General features: G+C 43.5%; 1 protein-coding gene across 3 annotated transcripts in view; it reads right to left on the bottom strand.

Moving 5' to 3' along the window:
* Positions 1 to 641: 641 nt before the first annotated feature.
* Positions 642 to 19,050, bottom strand: part of NARF (nuclear prelamin A recognition factor) — a 26,730-nt gene continuing 8,321 nt past the window's right edge. For all 3 annotated transcript variants that reach the window (XM_083487604.1, XM_083487606.1, XM_083487605.1), the window contains exons 5-12: positions 17,978 to 18,110; positions 16,719 to 16,853; positions 11,492 to 11,610; positions 9,853 to 9,982; positions 9,369 to 9,441; positions 8,432 to 8,569; positions 7,741 to 7,898; positions 642 to 6,096 (exon numbers count right to left, since the gene is read on the bottom strand). In XM_083487604.1, the coding sequence (XP_083343730.1) occupies positions 5,855 to 6,096; positions 7,741 to 7,898; positions 8,432 to 8,569; positions 9,369 to 9,441; positions 9,853 to 9,982; positions 11,492 to 11,610; positions 16,719 to 16,853; positions 17,978 to 18,110 (1,128 nt within the window). In that variant the 3' untranslated portion in view covers positions 642 to 5,854. The remainder of the gene's footprint in view (positions 6,097 to 7,740; positions 7,899 to 8,431; positions 8,570 to 9,368; positions 9,442 to 9,852; positions 9,983 to 11,491; positions 11,611 to 16,718; positions 16,854 to 17,977; positions 18,111 to 19,050) is intronic.

Raw genomic sequence — 19,050 nt, 5'->3', positions numbered from 1 at the left:
AGCTGAGGAATGAGGCAGCCTAGATGTAACAAGCGATGGGTTGGTCCCACCATTTGTAGCCTTGCACAGGTAATAAATTTTGGGGCACCATGAAAGAGAGCAAACTGTCAATCAGTTTGGATGCTGAGAGAAGCCTGACTGAAAACGCTAGAATTTTGAATAATCACTGTTAGGATGAGACTACTTGTTATAGAAGCACGTCTGTCTCTGGTATTCAACAATAAATATTGCCTCACCTACCACTGTGTTCTGCAGGAGAGAGCCTGCAGAAAGCACCCCATCAGGAGGGGCATTATTTCATTCCATGTAGGAATCTGGCGTTTAGTGTGCCAGCATTTACTCTTTGGGACTAACTTCTGTTACCCATCAGACACAGGCTGCCTCTTTGGCCTTTTAGCATCTTATTGAACACCTTCCCCCTTCAACAAGCCTTTCAGGTGGAGGGTGTTTTTTATCACAGTTTGTATTTGCACAGGATTTGAAATTGTTTTTATGTATGAAATAGCTTTGATTTTAAATATGATTCTACATAAGTTTTTATTGTTGAAGTTTTACTGTTAAATTGTTTCAATATGTTTCACAGGAAGCAACTCACAAATGGAAATAAACAAACAAATGCAATAAGCATACTTAATATAAAATACTGTTGCATTTCATTTTATTTCAGCCATTCAAATTCATACTCTATTAGATTATTGAATATTGTCCAGGTACAATCATGTTGAAAAGGCAGAGATCAATGCAAACATCTTATGTTAAAATTTTACAATATCCTTTGGCTCTGAGGTCCTATCAGAAAATTTCTGTAACATTTATTGGTCCCCTTTTAAAGACCCCAAGTGGATAAATACATAGTCTGGATATTCTCCATACTAAACATCTAGAATAGGATGCATGTACCATCATTCAGAGCATATTATTCACTTTATACCAGGCCTGATTCCTAACCTCGTAATAAATTCCTATAAATCCTGTTGATTTTCATGGATGCATATTTCCCAGGAAGTAAATCCCATTAAGTTCAGGAAGATTTACCTTGTGAGTAACAGGCCTGCAGTCAACACCCACCATACTGGGCAGACACCTTACCTGCTCACTCCAGTACCCATTGTTATTTGACCTCCCTCTTCGTACACAGGAAGCTGCCTTATACGGAGTCAGATCATTGGGACATCTAGCTGAAGTCTGTCTACAACGACTGGTAACAGCTCTCCAGGATTTCAGACAGGGGTCTCTGCATGCAAAGTTGACCACTGAGCTGTTGCTGTACCCACTGCTCTACCACTGAGCTACAGCTGTGGCACTGCTCTGGTGCTATGCTTGTGGCTTACCTAGTGATAATGGGGCAGCAGTAATGTCGCCCCATGCATGAAGGAGAAGCTGGCAGTTTCTCTACCCTCCTGGGCTTACACAGCAGTGGTGTTACAATGGGCTGGGGAGCTGAGTAGTCCACTTGCCTAATGCACAAAGGCAATTTTGCAGTCCTGCGGTTATCAGGGGGTCAAAGTGGAGTGGGACCCTGGACAGACTGAGCAAAGTCCCCCTAAATCTGGAATGGGTTTGTCAAGTGAGCATGCCTAGGATTGCTATTTACAATGACAGCATATTTTAGGGCATCATAGACACCAAAACATCTAGACTGAGTTTTAATCTCTTTGATATCTAAGAAAACCTCTTTTTTTTAAAAAAGCTCATGTACACGTGCCCATCTACATACTCTTCACATTCTGTGTGTCCAGAAAGGAACTGTACCAAAACAACATTCAAATGAGAAGCAAATCACTATGGCTGGATTTCCACAGTGGCTGTAACAGGATGCGAAACAGCAAGCAGTAGCTACAAGATGGGAAGCACATTAAGTTACTACAATCACGGGACAACTACTTTCCAAAAAAGCAGCAGATTATACCTACTTGTGACTGTTGAGCATTCAGCGCTTCCATAAACACCCTGTCACAATGAACTGCGTCTGTAGCTGGCAAGTGGGAGCCTTCTGCAGTACATTGCAATCACGTAATCAAGTACCTGGTAGTACTATAATGACCACAAAAGGAGCTACTTTCAAGTACGATAAGTGGCTTCGGTCCCACATGGGTCCACCTTCAGATGAGTGTGTGCTTCCCATGTCTCTAACCTAGATGGAGCCTAAGGTTATTCAGGGCTTCAGTCCTTGACAGACTTCCCACCTTTTTCATGAGTGCTGATGCCACAAGACACATGGGTCTGTGCAGAATTTGGAGTCTGCCATTGCAAATTTGTTAAGTTCTGCAGCTTCATTATTCATATACTCCAAAATGAGAGGTGTGTGTGTGTGTGTGTGTGTGTGTGTGTGTGTGTAATGGAAAAGCTCTTTGTCAGCTCCATGGGACTGTAGAGAAGTGAAACTAGTGGCATGGTCCTTCTACATTTAGGTCATCCCCACAGTGTGTGGAGAGAAGGCCAACTAAAGCTTCTACTATCTGCCAAGGGGCTGTCAAATTAGAGCTTCGAGCCTGAAGTTCCTGAAGAATCCTTCTCATTGTTTGGTCTCTAGACAGGGCCATGTTCTGTGTTATCAGCACAAAGGCCACACCAAATGGTTTAAATGGTGAGAAGTGACAAAGTGTTGTTGTTGTTGTTGTTGTTTTAATACCTATCCAATTGTGTTCCACTATAAAAGTAGGAGAGTGCATTTTTGTAAATTAGAATCTTTTACCACCTTGTTCCTGTGACTATTGATCAGCATGGGTATCACAGCCAGAGTGCAGAGTTTTAACCAGTTGCAAAAGGACGCTTGGGAACTTTTCTCTACCCACTACATACACACTTGGAAGCTTCCATTTTGGCACAGAAAATTAGCTTCTTTCCTAAAGGGGAGGCAACACAGGGCTTGTAAAAGTAAATTCAAAACCTATACCAAGTAGCACGATATTTCTCAAGGTCTATCACATATACACATTGCCCCCAACAAACAACTTAAAACCTATACAGTGGTACCTCTAGTTGCGGACTTAATCTGTTTCAGGGTGCCGTTTCACACCCGAAAAGTCCGCAACTAGAGCGCCTCTTCTGCGCATGTGCGATCAAGTGCTTCTGTGAAGTGCGCAGATTGCTTCTGTGCATGCGCAGGCGGCGAACCCGGAAGTAAACACTTCCGGGTTTGCCGCGTTCGTAAGCTGAAAGTCCGTAAGAAGAGCAGAAGGCAACACAAGGTATGACTGTATACAAAACTGCAGGGAAAATAATTTTTTTTAAAAGATAAAGGATTTTAACACAAGATATCCTCCATGTGTATCTACAAATAAAAACTATACAGTGGACTTGTAAGGCTAGAATTGCACTCAACACATTTTGAAGGCATCCTAATGAATGAAGCAAAATTAAAATAAATTACATTGTCAGCATAATTTGAAGACACTGAAAGCTGTGCTTATGCCTCACTACAGGAATTTGGGCATTGTGCATACATCCACATGGAAGCTTCTCTTGCTTCTGTTCAGCATGGCAGACCACAACTGGGTATGTAGAAAATATCCCTAGGAAAGGCCACTATCTATCCCCCTCCAGGATGCCCTCATGATGAAACTGGAAGCTAGTTGTGCATCCTGCGTGCCCACCCTGATATCACAATAGGCAGAAATATTTGTGTGTGTGTGTGTGTGTGTGTGTGTGTGTGTGGAGATATTGAAGGGAACAAACTGCAATAAGGCATCTGATGCCCTGAGAATGTGCCATGTGGACGCACCTTTTCTATTTTAATGCAGTAGCATGCCCAGGATCCCTCAGCCATTCTGAGCGCCTTTCCTAGCACAGAGGTAGGTTTCAAGAAGTGTTTTACTTCTGCACCAGTTTTAAGCTTCATTTTATTCTTTTTATACAGACGCAAGTATAAGATGATTGAGATATATACAATCTTATTTTATGTATGTATTCAAATCCATGCACACGGAACACAGATTACACCTCTTCTATGCTGCAAAAGGAGATGAGACCCAAATGTCCAAATCATAGGACTGCCCCATGTCAGATATTGAGTCCATTTATCGTGATAACATATCTCACACCTCTCTACTAGTCAGCGTCTCCCAGGCTCAAGGATTTCATTGCCTTTCCTGGGAGGCAGGCTGAGAATTCAGACAGACACTTTGAGAGGAGTGAAGCACCAATGTCCTCTAATCAGAGGGTTATATTTTTACCATGCACAGATCAGAGCCTTAAGGTCTCATCTTGCTTGTGTGGGTTTTTTGCATGATGGTCATTCAAGATTTGCATTTCTCAGTAAAAATTACAACAAAGCATACCCGTATTTTTGTGTGTTAAGATTGGAAAACTAAACAAAGGAGGAGCTATGGAAGAAGCCAAAGCTATAGCAGAAACCTTTAAGAGACGGGTGGGGGACGATCATTGTTGAAACATTTGATAAAATAAAAGTAATAATGGAAGTACAGACAAAGACCTCATCTTTTGTTTTGTTTTTGAACAGTGCAACCGAGTGGGGATAATATTGCGGGAAGAGAGGAAATTGTATTCCAGAGCAGGATAAGGATTCTGTTTAGAATTACAGTTTTGTGGCATGATCCGTCAAGTACTGCTGGTGTACAGCCTCCATATATTTCAGTGATCATGCATTGGTCTCCCCCATTTATTCAGACAAAGGCTGTACATTGGCAGTGCTTGGTAGTTCTGTAGTTACTTACAGCACAGTTCTATGCATGTCTGCTAGGAAGTAAGTCACACTGAGTTCAATAAGAATCCCAAATAAGGGCAGCCTTAGTCACTCATCAAGAAATCTCATGGGTGTAATCCGATTAGTCTTGGCAGATATCAGGGTCTGACCTAAGCAGAATCTGCCAATGAGTGGGTTTAATACCAGTGGAAGAAATTGCTGAAACATCCTTGCCTTAGGTGTCACATAGGACTTTGCTATTAGGCAGGCTTGAGTGCCAAAAAGTGTATTAACTTCCTGGACTGGACTTGGCTGCCTTTGTGTCTGAATAACTTAATCTCTAGTTCCACTGGATTAGACTTGCTCACCTCTGCAACTTTGGCCCAGTGATCCTATATGAACCTGCTGCCTTACCTTTTGACCACCTGGATTGATAATTTCCCCCATGACTGCTACCATCTTCAGCCACCCATGTGCATCGCTCTTTCTAGATGACCAGGATACCTATTTTATCTCCAAAGCAGACCAGAAATATCCACAGAAGCAAGGCAATTAAACGAGAGAACAGGAAGCAGTTTCTACTTTTTCAAAGGAATCACACAAGATGATATTAAAGCTGATAAAAAGGAAATTAATTACTGATAGGGGGCAAAGTTTCTTTCTTTGTGCCACCCAATCTGACTGGCATCAAAGTAGTAAATGTGAACAGTGGAAATGGCATCACTGGTTAGTTTGTTTTGTCATATTTTGGTAGCATATGATGTTTGGTAATGATAAAAAGCCTTAGATAAACTGTAAACCTAACACAACACCTTTCTGAGAGCAGTAAAATCCATGGCACTGGATTCTTGGCATAAAGATTTGCGTACTAAGAGTCAGGATCAAAGCACATTGCAACATGCCCTGATTCTGGTAAATTTATTCTATACCAATGTACCTCTGTTGGGAGTTTAGAGACTTGCTGTGCCTCTTAAAAGGTCCTCAGACGCACACACAGACAGTATCAGGCTCCGATTAAATAAAGACATTCCAAATATACACAGACTCAAGCAACAATTGAACTCTACACAATTCCAGTGGAGAACAAAGGCAGTTCCAGTTCTTTGTAATGTTCACATATTTAAGCAGTACCTCCGTCTCCAGTTGCATAGAATAGTTGCCGGCGCTCTATGTACAACAAACCTACTGCAAGTCTTGCCCTTTGATTGGTCACCATTTGATATCCAAATTGTTGGCAGCTGGCTTTTCCGTGCTGTATTTTGTATGTAATGATTCCTGGACCTTCATGGAGTCCATCCCATCCAGCCATTCCTGGTAGAGCTTCTGTACCTGCCTGTTGGTTTCAGGAAGTCGGACAGGAACTGCGGCGTAGACATCTTCCATCTGCCTGAGCAGGGCTTTGTCTGGTTTTCCATCTTCAGTCTGAGCCTGACCCTTTCCATTTAAGCACCCTAAGGGTGAAAGGCCAAAGCCGGGAGAGAGAATTGGCTTGCTTATGTAGAGAAACACATCGGCCTGGATCAGACAACAGCTGTCTCTGGTCTGGCATGGTGGGGAGCAAGAGGGTTCCTTCCTTGGCCAAGCATTAGGTCTACCTGCACTTCTGACATCCCTGAATGTCCACATGAGGGTGGCATGTTCAAAGGGGGTTTGCACAAAAGATCCAACACGCACAGTCTCAGATTGTGCTGTCTAGCCGAAATAAAATTCAGGAATCGACCATATGATCCGAGCCCATGTATATTGGACTTAATGCACATAGGCCTTTATTTGAACATGACACCCTTGGGTGGGTGTCTAATGATGTCACAGGCGAGGCAGGTGTAGTAGGTGGATGGGGAAGGAAGGCAGACCAGCATGTCTTCTCATCATGTCTTCCCATCATGTCTACAGACCAGCAACATACATTGTTCATTCCAGCCTTTTATACCTTTAGCACACTTTTTGGAGAAACTAAGCTTTACTGATTTAATAATGACAATGGTTAGGTTTCCCTAAAGCAGTTTCCCTCTTCTCCTCTTTTCCACCTCTTCCCATTTACTGTATTTACTTGAATCTAATGCGCACCTCAGTTTTCAGAACCTTGAAACCAAAAAAGTATTTGCTGGCGGATGTAAATGTGCCATCGAATCTAATGCACACCTTAATTTTCGCAATGTAATTTGGCCAAAAAAGGTGAGCATTAGATTCAAGTAAATATGGTATTTATTATAAATTTATTTATTTATTTATTTATTCAATCAATACATTTCTGTACCACCCTTCATAATAAATAACCCTCAGGACTGTTCACACACTTAAACTTATTGTTATAATGATAAAATCCTACAAAGCACAATGTAAGAAGTCCAGTATTAAAATCATTCCAAACCAGCTGCAGCAAGTCATCTCCCATTGCAAATGGGGAACACCGATCAACCACCTTTCTACATTTTCCAACACCAAAACCCAGTGGAAATTTAGTACTGGAGTATATCAGATGTTGTTCTTTTATTACTTTGCCGTAAATGAGGCCACCACATAACGCTGTGTCCACTGAGTGACACTGCGCACAGCAGCCCAAACGCTGAGTAAAATAGAATTCTAGGTATTTTTAAAAAATGAACAACTACAAAACATGTAGCAAAGGAATCATAATATACGTGAATAGCAAAATCTGGTGCTCAGTTAAGACTGCTCTGTAGCCAAACCAGGGCTACTGAGAAATGAGAGGGGGTGGGGAGTCCAAAGTTTGCCCAAAAATATTTAGGGGGGAGGGAACTCCAAGGGTGCAAAAAACAAAACAAAGCTGCAAAGAGTCCAACCAGGACTGAGCATGCTCAGTGACTATAGAATATTAAGAATTGGAGAGGGGGACATTGGAGTATCTCGAGAAAGGGTTCAGCTGGCTGGCTGGACAGGAACACTCCACACTGCAACGCTTTGTTACAGGTCCCAGCTGAAGATATAATGCAGCATTTTGACTTTGAGCAGGGTCTTTGAAGAACCTGCAATCCATCCAAAACCAACAAAGGACAGAAGCTAGAACCTTAACCTGTCTATTGTACACCTGCCGGTATGTGGGGGGGCGGTAATCTCTTAAGATTTGTTGTTACCTCCAGGACAGGCCAAAACTTCTATGAAGTGGTAGGAGCACTTTCCCTTTTTCAACTTCAGGACCATATTCTGAATGTTTCGAAAGCCATACGCAGCTGCAAAGCGTAGCACCGTCTCGCCATCCTTTTCCAATGTGACCTCCTGGAAGTCTTTGTTTCTGAAAAGACACACAGAGAAGATGCTCAATGCAGCATTAGTTTGGGGGACAACTGGAAATTCTTGGCTGGGTCTTCCACACAGGGAGGGGGGTTGCCGCAGGTACGTGGATGAAAGGGTGGACTTCACATTGCTGCGTCTGGCCCTGATGGTCAGGAATACATTTTATCTGGGGGAAAGGCCCCCTTTTTCCAGCCTGAAGCATAGCCACAATTGGACTGCAGTGCCCTTGATAACAGGGTTGCCCACTAATAGCTGACACCATTGGTTCAACAGTATATATAAATGTTAAATACTATGTGTGCATGTATATCTATATGATCATTAGCATTTAAAATGCCTGGGTTAAATAGGTCTTCACCTGACATGTGATACACCCTTAGTGGTCCACGCACCAGGACAGGCCATCATTTTCTGCTGTGTGTAAAAGTGGTAAAAAGCTACCTTTGCTGCAATGCAACATGTGAAGAGGCCAAATGTACCAATTTTCTGAATCAGCTTTTCTGATAAACTTAATTCAGATGTGCAACTTACTTTAACGCTTTGTATACGACATCCTTCACTTCGGTATCAAAGAGCTCCTTGGCAGCATATTTAAATATGTGCTCCAGGTAACCATCAGACTTCCTTCCATCATGACGGATTAACTCGGCCTCCTTTATCCCATCAAACCTCATAAAACAAGGGAGGAAAGCAAGAAGGTGAAGAGCAGGCTCACCTTGAAGAAATGGATATCCCGCAACAGAGCTTAATGGGTGTATATCTGTGCTCTAGTGCAGTGTTTTTCAACCTTTTTTGGGCAAAGGCACACTTGTTTCATGAAAAAAAATCACGAGGCACACCACCATTAGAAAATGTTAAAAAAATTAACTCTGTGCCTATATTGACTATATATAAAGTAATTCTCTTGAATAGGAATCAAATAAACACAAAGTATTTTATAATTACTTTATTATGAAATAGTAAGTAAACAGAAATGTGAAAAATTATAAAATACTTTATTTTTAAATCTTTCGAATTTTTCAATTTTTCCCACGGCACACCAGGCAACATCTCACGGCACACTAGTGTGCTGCGGAACAGTGGTTGGGAAACACTGCTCTAGTGGTTACCAGCCAAGAACTAAAACCATTTAAGTATATTACTAAACCACAGAGAGGGAATAGAATTGCTGCAGCACTGTAGGTGGGCAGCCCAAATGACAGGGGGTGGTTGGCGGTGGGAGACACAGTCACCCAAGTCAACGTGACCAGGGCCACAAAAAAACCCCTGGAGCTGGCTCTGCGGATACACAGCCTTTTTACAATAACAGGCTGAAGAAAACCACTTTGCCATGTGTCCTTCCAAGATCACAAAATTATAGCCTGTCAAAAAATGTGATAAGTGGTCATGATTTTATGTATGCATATATATTTAACCTAATGTTAAGATGTTTTCAGCAAAACAAAAGCATCTCACAAATGCTACTTACAGGGTATCAAAGGCCACCTCAGCTATTTCTCTCAAAGATACTTTGCTCTGCTCCATTATCTGGAACACTTCACCTGTAGAGGGGAAATTAAGTTGATGCTTAAGCCCACAGAGATACAACCAGGAATGTGGGGGAGAATCAGTTTTCTAGAGGCAGTAAATGTGACACTCCAGACATTCTAGATCTGCTCTGATATATTAGCTAAGGACATAAGAAGAACTCAACTGGATCTGACCAAAAGCCCATCTAGTCCAGCATCTCGTTTTCTACAAAGACCTACCACATTGTTTCCACAACAGGGGCATTCCTCCCCATATTTCCCCTGGTGCCTCTCAGCTCCCTTCCCAAACACCCTGCTCCAGCTGTGGAGGTGGCTCTGTTGCTATGTTTGGTTTTAATTTCATTGCCTGTGTAAAAAAAAAAAAAGAGAGGGGAAAAACTGAATAAAATAGCAACAGGAGCATGTTGGATGGAAGATGCCTACCTGACGTCAAAACACAATCAACATCTTGAGAATTGTACAGAGGGGTGTGGAAATCTTCTCGCAAGGCTTCTAGCTTCTTGTCATAGCAAGGTGCCACAATTATGTGGAAAATTTTATCAGGGGACAGATTCTGATGGATGAAGAAAACAAACATATTGAAAGAAAAGCAAAAAGCATTTGGGGACACACTGGATTAAAAACACCTTTCCGGGATGCTATTCACACATTTTGGACATATTAGATTGGAACTTTGTGTGCCTTCCCAGAGTACTGTTTCCTCATACAGCTGTTACTCAGCTGCTATAGGAGTACGACAACTGTCTTTTCTCTCAACCAGCATATCTGTAGTGGAGAAACCACATGCTCCCATTAATAAAACAATTTATCAGTGGAAAAACGCAATTCTGCCTCCTCGCTAACTTATCTGAGACTCTTGCCATAGCCATGTTTCAACTGGCTAAGGGGGTATCACAGACACCTATAGCAGGGCAGCAGTACAGTGGTATGTCACAAGTTGATTGCTGACTTCTTAGTACAGAATCTGAGCCATCTTGGTATAGATATTTGGTTTTTGTATCTGTGGCCTCAGTGATATAACTGATGAGGATTATTAACACACTCTCCTTTTCCTTATTTTGTAGGTTAACCAAAGGTCATTCTGTCTTTTTCTTTGAAGTGCAACATTGCTTTTAAAAAAACACCAGTCAAACAAATATCCCATGCATTTCACAGATTAACACTTCAGAGCACAACTTCCTCAAATTGGATTTTTTAAAATAAAAAAGCCTGCTTTTGCTAGTGGAAGTGAAACTGGCAAAACTCTATATCAAAGCACCTCTAGAAAAGTCAGCTGATCTGGAATGCGGTGGCACAGCTTTTGCCTAAGGACACTTATAACCCAGTTTTATGTCAGTTCCTTTGCTTTTCCAGTCAGTTTGCAGGCTAAATCCATGATGCTGGTTTTGACCTTGAAGGCCGCACATGGTCTGGGATGCCTGGGGGAACACCTGTCGGAATCTCTGCGCAGCCTAGCTGATAAAGCCTCATCTTCCTCTGAGCCGAGCCTTCGGAATCGCCTCCCGACATGTTTAACGACCTGAGCCTTTGATGAGGCTCCAAGGCACGTTCCCCGAGTCAGCAGAGTTTCCAGCACAGGAAAGAGACGAGAGGTTTGGGCTACATTGCAAAGAGTTTTATTTCTAAGCTACGCAGACAGAAAACACATCCTCTCTCTATGAAAGCAGAGAGCAACTGAACAAAGGAGCAAAGGAAACAGGAAACCACTAACGTCACATCCCGTCTCCCTTCCCGTGAGACTTCCAATAGTATGGAATCCCAGGAATGTAAACAGAGTCCTGTGACTCCAAGCAGCTGCTCAGTGGCAAAATAGGAACTAACAACACCTTCTCCTATAAGGTTCTCACCTGCTCAACAACAGAGGTCTAGTTCAGAGAACATAGTGTGGGTGCCACAACCAGAGGCGCCAGGAGGCCCCCAAGATTGAGGGGGCCTGGAGTATGTTGCACAGTTTGGAGGAGGCCAAGCACTCTGGAGGAGCCAGCTGCTGAAGCTGTGTCACCCGTCACACAACACATGCCACACCTATCTGTCCAGAGAATACCAGGAATAGTTAAGTTACCTGCTGCCTGGCAAAATAACCTTTGACAAGGGAGCCCATGATCTGCTGTGGTGACTTTGCAGTACAAATGTGTGGCGTCACTAGACTGGAGAGGACTCTCTCAGCATACTGGATCCAGCCTAGAATTAAGGGAGCAGAACCAAAAGAAGGAAAGGTTGAGAATTATAGCAGAAAGTTCGTCAGCCAAAGCAGGATAAATAATGAAAAATGGAGGAATGATAACATGAGCTCCCTTATTGACTAAACATTCAGCCAGTGCTTTAGAACATTCCTCACTTGACTCACTTTATTACGCTGACCTGATAATGAGGTTCGTGGAATATAATCTTTTTTGCTTTCCATAACTTTTTATCTCCAATGTCATTACATAGCCTTGTTCACTTTTAAGAAGGACTTCAAATCTCACTCCCCACCCACCCAATGATAGAACCTCAGTACAGTGGTGCCTCACAAGACGAAATTAATCCGTTCCGCGAGTCTCTTCGTCTTGCGATTTTTTCGTCTTGCGAAGCACGGCTATTAGCAGCTTAGCGGCTATTAACAGCTTAGCGGCTTTAAGAAAAAGGAAACAAACTCGCAAGAACTCGCAAGACGTTTCATCTTGCGAAGCAAGCCCATAGGGAAATTTGTCTTGCGAAGCGACTCAAAAAACGGAAAACCCTTTCGTCTAGCGAGTTTTTCGTCTTGCGAGGCATTCGTCTTGCGGGGCACCACTGTATATAAAAACATGTACAAATGTCAATGTTTGAAGTACAGCGTTAAGTGCATCCGGTTTGCCCAATTTGAACCTGGGGGGGGGGGGAGCGCAAGGGCAGAAATGCTTTCCTACATAAGTCCCTGGATCTGAGCCTTTGTCTGCTCATATTTTGTGAGGACTATTGTGGGGGGAAATGAGGTATGCATCCTACCCCCAAATCAATCGTGGATGCTTATTGAGGTACAATGGTACTTCTGGTTACGAACTTAATTCATTCCAGAGGTCTGTTCTTAAGCTGAAACCGTTCTTATCCTGAGGCGCACTTTCGCTAATGGGGCCTCTGGTGTGCGATTTCCATTCGCATCCTGGGGCAAAGTTCACAACCAGGAGCAGTTACTTCTGGGTTAGCAGAGTTCGTAACCAGAAGCGTTTGTAACCAGAAATGTTCGTAACCAGAGGTACCACTGTACATTACTGGGGTGAGGTGTGGACTGTACCAGCTATTCTTGGAGTACATCCCAAGCAAAAGAGCTGCTATGTTTTGCTCTACCATTGGACAAAGTGAGTCAAAAGCGTCAGCAGCAAGATACTTGGGGGCGGTGGCAGCAGTCCTCTAGTTTCTCCTCTTAAGTTCCTCAGCCACTGCCCCTGTACCCCACCTGCTTCTGGAAGATGTATAAACTACATGGTCTTTCCTGGCCCCCAATGGCCTTTTGTCCTCGGTGGCCACAGAGTGACAGGATTAGGGCTGTGCTGAATTTTAACTGCAAACACTTTGAAGTGAAAAAATTGTTTACAAGAGGAGTGGCAAGTCCCCCAGAAATGTGATCTTTCACATTTTCCCCCATGCCTGTTTATAGACTTGATCCACTGCTCCTTTGGTACCAATTCTTAGGTACCAAAGATCCCTTCACTGCAAGATCCCACATAATCAGGGACCACATAGTGAACATGATGCAACAGCGTGGCATAGCCAATCAGATCTGTCAGCTGCATTGCTCTCCATCTGAATAGTGGGTGGAAAGCATTTGTCCCTATTGCACAAGAGCCAGGCTAACATTTTCCTATCTTGTCTCTCTGCAGTCTGGTGCTGCCATTGCTGCAGGACACCATGATGGAACAGAGAGTGCAGGTTTGGTTGTCTCATTAATGGTGGCATCTCCTATTCCCGGAACACAGCAAAGTAGGGTCAGGCAGATGATGGGGCTCCAGTGCCCCAGAAGGACCCACCATGGTAACCGCCCAGGGTCTACTTTAAAAAGCAAACAATTTTGTACCTTTAAAAAGTGGCGCTCAAGCACTGAGTGGTTTCAGCTGTGTTTCTATGGTGCAGCCACCTCCCATCCAGCTCCAGAATGGCTTAACTTCTGGGGAACTCATGGCAAGGCTAACATGGCAGCTGAAACCTGTTCATGCTGGATTATTGAACATTAATATTTTGTGGAAGGGAGAATCTATCCACCAGTGGAGCCATCCCCCTCATGTGACAGCACTGGCTGGATCTGATGGGAGCTGAAATCCAGAACATCAGGAGGAGACCAGGTCAGAGATGGCGGCTGTGAAAGCTACGATTAACAGCAGCAACTTATCTGAGCACCACACTCTGCTTTCCTTATCTCTCATCCTAGTCCTTTTCGGCTGCAGCCTCCCATATCTACAGGCAAATGAATTCCTTGACCTCTGACATGTCCGGATATATAGCTGTATGTTAAGACGCACAGGGTGAGATGCATTCAGACAATTGTTTTCTGGCTGGTGTCATTTTAGAGCACAGGTCTCCATCAATGCACTATCAGGTCCTGCCATTTGCAGCACGACTCATCTTGGTACTGTGCCAATGAAGCTGGGTTCTTTCTTTTTTCTTTAAAGAAACCCTCTGTGCCTTATTATAATGTGTGTTATAATCTAACAAACCTTGGTGGAGTTTAATGAGCCAAAGCTAAGCTTTCCTGTTTATAGCGTGAGTCATTTCATAGGTTGATTGACCTCCACGTATCTATTTTTCAGGAAGAAAAACAGACAGAGTTCAGTCAATTAACTCCAGCCTCGCAGTCTGCCTTAGTCATTGTTTAGATATGCAAATAGACTTGGAGCATGAGCCACGGGGCCCCAGGAGACTTTTATCTGCTCCCCACACAAACGCCTAGCCTAGGCCCTTTCTGCACAGTTATTGACTAAAGAGCTGAACTTGAAAAATCCAGTTGCAGGGAAGCTGGAGTGCAGGGGACTTGCTGTAACCAGAGCCCTCCTGCTTTTGCCCATAGCCCCACACTGGGAGTGAAAGAGGAGAGGGGAGATTCAGCACGGAAGTCACAATCTAAGACCACAATCCCTTCATTCAAAGCACTGTTATCCTCTTTAAGTGTCATGGCTTTGCCCAAAGATTCCTGGGAACTGCAGTTTCTTAAGGGTGCTGGGAAATACAGCTCTGTAGAGGTCTCTGAACAACTATCAGCATCCTCAACAAACTACTGTGGTACCTCGGGTTACATACACTTCAGGTTACATACGCTTTATGTTACAGACTCCTCTAACCCAGAAACAGTACCTCGGGTTAAGAACTTTGCTTCAGGATGAGAACAGAAATTGTGCTCCGGTGGCACGGCAGCAGCAGGAGGCCCCATTAGCTAAAGTGGTGCTTCAGGTTAAGAACAGTTTTAGGTTAAGAACAGACCTCCGGAACGAATTAAGTACTTAACCCAAGGTACCACTGTACAGTTCCCAGGATTTTTTGGGGGAAGCCGTGACTGCTGGAATGGCATAGAAGCGCTCTGCATGGTGTGGATGTGACCTCAGTTTTTGTGCAACAAGGAAATATTAACTAACTCAGAGGGATTCTTAACAATAATGACAGCAGTACTATGCATGCAGAGGTGGGATCTTCCCCCAAAGACACTCAGATTTTTAGGAATCACCCACTTCTTTTTGTGATGTGGATGATAAAGCTTTGACTATTCCAGGCAATCACTCACTTGCTGTTTCTGCATAGGTCCTGTTCAAAAGACCAGGATTTCTCAGCAGTGCTTGAAACATTGCCTTTTATCTGCCCCAAAGTAGGCCAGTGGTCTTTCACTCACCAGCTGCAACTTAATGCAGAACCATAAAAGAAAAAAATATATGCACAGACAGATCTGCAAATTAGGATGTAATTTACAGCCTTTGCCTTTCATTCCTTTATCTGTTCCCCCTTATTTCAAAATATACCTAGAGTGGAGTAGATCCACTTACTCTAGAGTCAATGTATTTCCTTCTGTGTGGTGCTTCCTGTGGCATGACAGGCAAATATATGTTGCTGAAAATTAGTACATTTCATCTGCATCTGGAGAGTGAGACCCGGATGGAATTAAGGAACATTTTAACATGCAAACCTCCTTCCAGATTAACTAGATTTCTGGCGTGTTTACAAAATGATGTCTTTATTACAGTGTTGTATAATGGCACATTTGTTTGTTGAGCTGCCATGGCAATCAAGGAGCCAATGTCAACATCGCGGATATGGTATATATGTGTTGATCGGGGGTTGACAAGATCGTGCTAGTCTTTCTAATTTAGATTTTTATTTTTATTTTTTTAAAAAGCAGGCCCTAGGAAGATGTCAGGAAACCAGAACACATAGTCATCCTCCCTGATTGTCTTGCAGTAAAACCAACACACGCAAGTAATAGATATGCTTTTGGGTGGGGGTGATTGTGAGATATATATTGCACCGTAAGCAAAGAGGAGCAGCAGCACAAGACTTTCTATCAGTCATGAGTTTGGGGTTGCACACCACCTGGCTGCAGAAGTGAAACTGGCCCCATGCTTCGTAATGGAAAGGCAGGGGATTTTCTTGGCCACAGTATAATCCAGGGACCCAGAACACAGAAGGCAGTAGATTCAAAAAAGCAGAAACGAAGCTTCAAGACCTCAGTGTCTTCAGCATGCCTAAATGAGCCAAACAACATCCATCTGAACTCTGACTCCTTGAAAAGAACTCAGCCCTACCCTCTAGCCCCATGTTGATGACTGGAGGTGGGCACAAGTTAACATAGAGATCTAGCCAGTGGGTTCTGCCATAGTGGAGACCCCAGGAACATTCTGGCTGGCAGAATGCTACCAATGGCTGGCTGAGCACCTGGCTGGAGGACAGGTCAGAGTATCAGACTAGGATCTCGGAGAGCAGGGTTCATATCCCCACTCAGCCATGAAACTCACTGGGTGACCTTCGGCCAGTCACTTACACTCAGCCTAACCTACCTCACAGGTTTCTTGTGAAAATGAAATGGGAACGTGAACTAGGCTGGGACACAAATGTCAATAATAGTAATAGTGGTGGTGTTTTTCAGGTCAACAGCAGAAGCAAAAAGGCCTCAAATGAGTTATCCTGGAGGTGGAGCAGCTGCATAGTGAAAAAGAAGGAAGAACTCCCATCCTGTCCAACAAACAAGCCCATCTTCTGCTCTGGCCAGTTCAACCTGACAGGGTTAGGGACAGATGGTGGATTCACTGCTCTGTAACACTTAACAATGTGCCTAAGACTGCCTTTCTCACCTGGGCAAGCTGAAGCAAACATGGGTATGGCGTGCTCTTCTTGGTTCTGATGGCGGTACCGTTGCACAAACTCCTTCTGGCTCTCCAGAATACTAAAATCAGCAGCTATTGTAGTGTCAAAGACATAATGCACTCCTAGAGGAAAACGGGCAAGAAAGGCAAGCAATAAAACATCACCAGATTAATTTTCAGAACATGTTACTATTTAAAAAAACAATTCGTTTTGAAATAGATATGTTGTTTCCCTGCATAAATTCCATACGTTCTCCAGCCTTTTTATCATATTTAAAAATAAAGAGTTATAGCTCTTTCCCATAATTTGTGGTCTGAGAAACTTTTCAACCAGAGATGCAAGGCACTGAACCTGGGACCTTCTGCACACAGAGCGCTTGCTCTGCTACTGAGATCTGGTCCTTAAGTGCTGAAGGGACATGGGAATCATGCACAAGAACACAAAGGTGCCTGAGAGGCAGAAGCTCATTCCTGACCTCTGGAATCCCTCTCCTTCTGGTGTTTGAAGCACCAGTGCTGGAGAACTATAACACAGCAGCAGAGGAGGACTGTGCATCTCACACAAATGCATACAAGGCCCCCTTGCAGATGTCTCCTTGAACTGAGGGAGGTTTGATGAGGTGGTTGGGTGGAGGCAGCAGATACCACCCTGATCTTTCTCCCTCTAGGAGAAGAGCCATAGCTTAATGGTAGATGATTTGCTTTGCACACAGAAGGTCCCAGGTTCAATCTTTGGCATCGCCAGGCATGGCTGGCAATGTCTCCTGTCTGGAACCCTTTATAGAACTGCAGCCAAATACTGAACTAGATGGACCAATAGTCTGTCCCAATATAAGGCGGCTTCCTGTGTTCTTGAATGTACATCCCTGCACTAGTTGATGATCTCCACAGGAATCTCGTGAGGATTCTAAATTCCACACTAGAGATAGCTTCCTTCCACATCCCTCACTCAGATGCAGCATAGCACACTTTTACATTCCCTGTTTATAAGCGATACCCACAAAAACTTGCTATGTTCTGTTCTCACCCTTTCCTCACTCTCCTAAGTGCCCTGTTATATCACAATGTGTTAATGACTCAGGTCACACACCCATCCATGAATCCCTTGCTCAATTGTTTCACAATCCTATATTTTACCAAGCTGACACATGCTGTAAAAGTTTGCCAAGGAAGCAAAATGCAAAAATAAATGAAAAACGCTGTGTTTGGCTTTTTTTTTTTTCCCCTTTTCACCATAACAAACCTACCAAGACTTTTGAGGAAACCACATAGCCTCTGGGCTGCTTCGGTAACAGTGAGACTGGATTTTGCAGCAAAATAAGGCAAGGACTGAGGACATATAGACACTGCCAACACTTTGTGTTTTGAGGTATCACATTTCTGGAAAACAATACACAACAAAACATACAGGTGCATTACAGCAACAGTTCAAGATATAGTTTTTGCATCAGATGACTTCCTTGCATTGTATTAGTTGCTCTCTGACACAGGTTAATCCAGCTTTTCAAAAAAAGCTTTCAAGGAAGTGGGCAATTTTCCTTCTCACGTCTCCCTCTCCTGCCCCCACCCTGCTTTGTGGGAAATAGAGTTCTGTGCTGAAGAAGCACTGCTTTCGCCCACCTCCAATATTAAGGAAAGGGGAGAAAAGAGGAAGAACACCTTAACTGGCAATTACTACAATATAGCAAATTGTTTCTTCACACAAGAAAACAGTGCAAATGTTACAGTAGCAACTGGTCTCCTTTCTATCTCTCTCCCAACCTGCTGGTGGTAGCAGTGAGCGGCCATTTTCATTTCCCATAATGCCCCTAATAGAATGTTGCTTTGGGGTACTGTGTGAGATTCAAATGGCGGATCCCCACTGTGGGCTGATATTTTGATTTCCCATGGTGCCTCTGGAGCACTGCTATATTGGAGGCACTGTAGGTAAATTCAAATGGCCAGCTACCACCAGGTAAGCCTCACTGTTGCATACCCTCCAACATTTCTCCCATGAAAATAGGGACGTCCCATTCCATAACGATAATTTTACTATTTATATCCTGCACATTTTATCGAGTTGCCCCAGCCACTCTGGGCAGCTTCCAACACATATAAAAACATTATAAAACATTAAACTTGTTTTTTTTTTAAAAAAACTTCCCTATACGCAGAGATTTTCAACCTTTTTGAATCCACAGCTCACTTGACCAACTGCCTTCTTTCTGCGGCACCCCTGTGGGGCTCAGGAACCCAGTTATGTCACCCCTTGCCTGCAGAGCTGACACCCTCTCGCCCTTTTTCGAACACCCTCCCTTGCGGAGTATTCCCTCAGCCTCTT

This window comes from Podarcis liolepis (assembly GCF_965112155.1).
Source record: "Podarcis liolepis genome assembly, chromosome: 2".
In the NCBI taxonomy this organism is placed as follows: Eukaryota; Metazoa; Chordata; class Lepidosauria; order Squamata; family Lacertidae; genus Podarcis; species Podarcis liolepis.
This window is presented reverse-complemented; position numbering and strand designations above follow the sequence as displayed.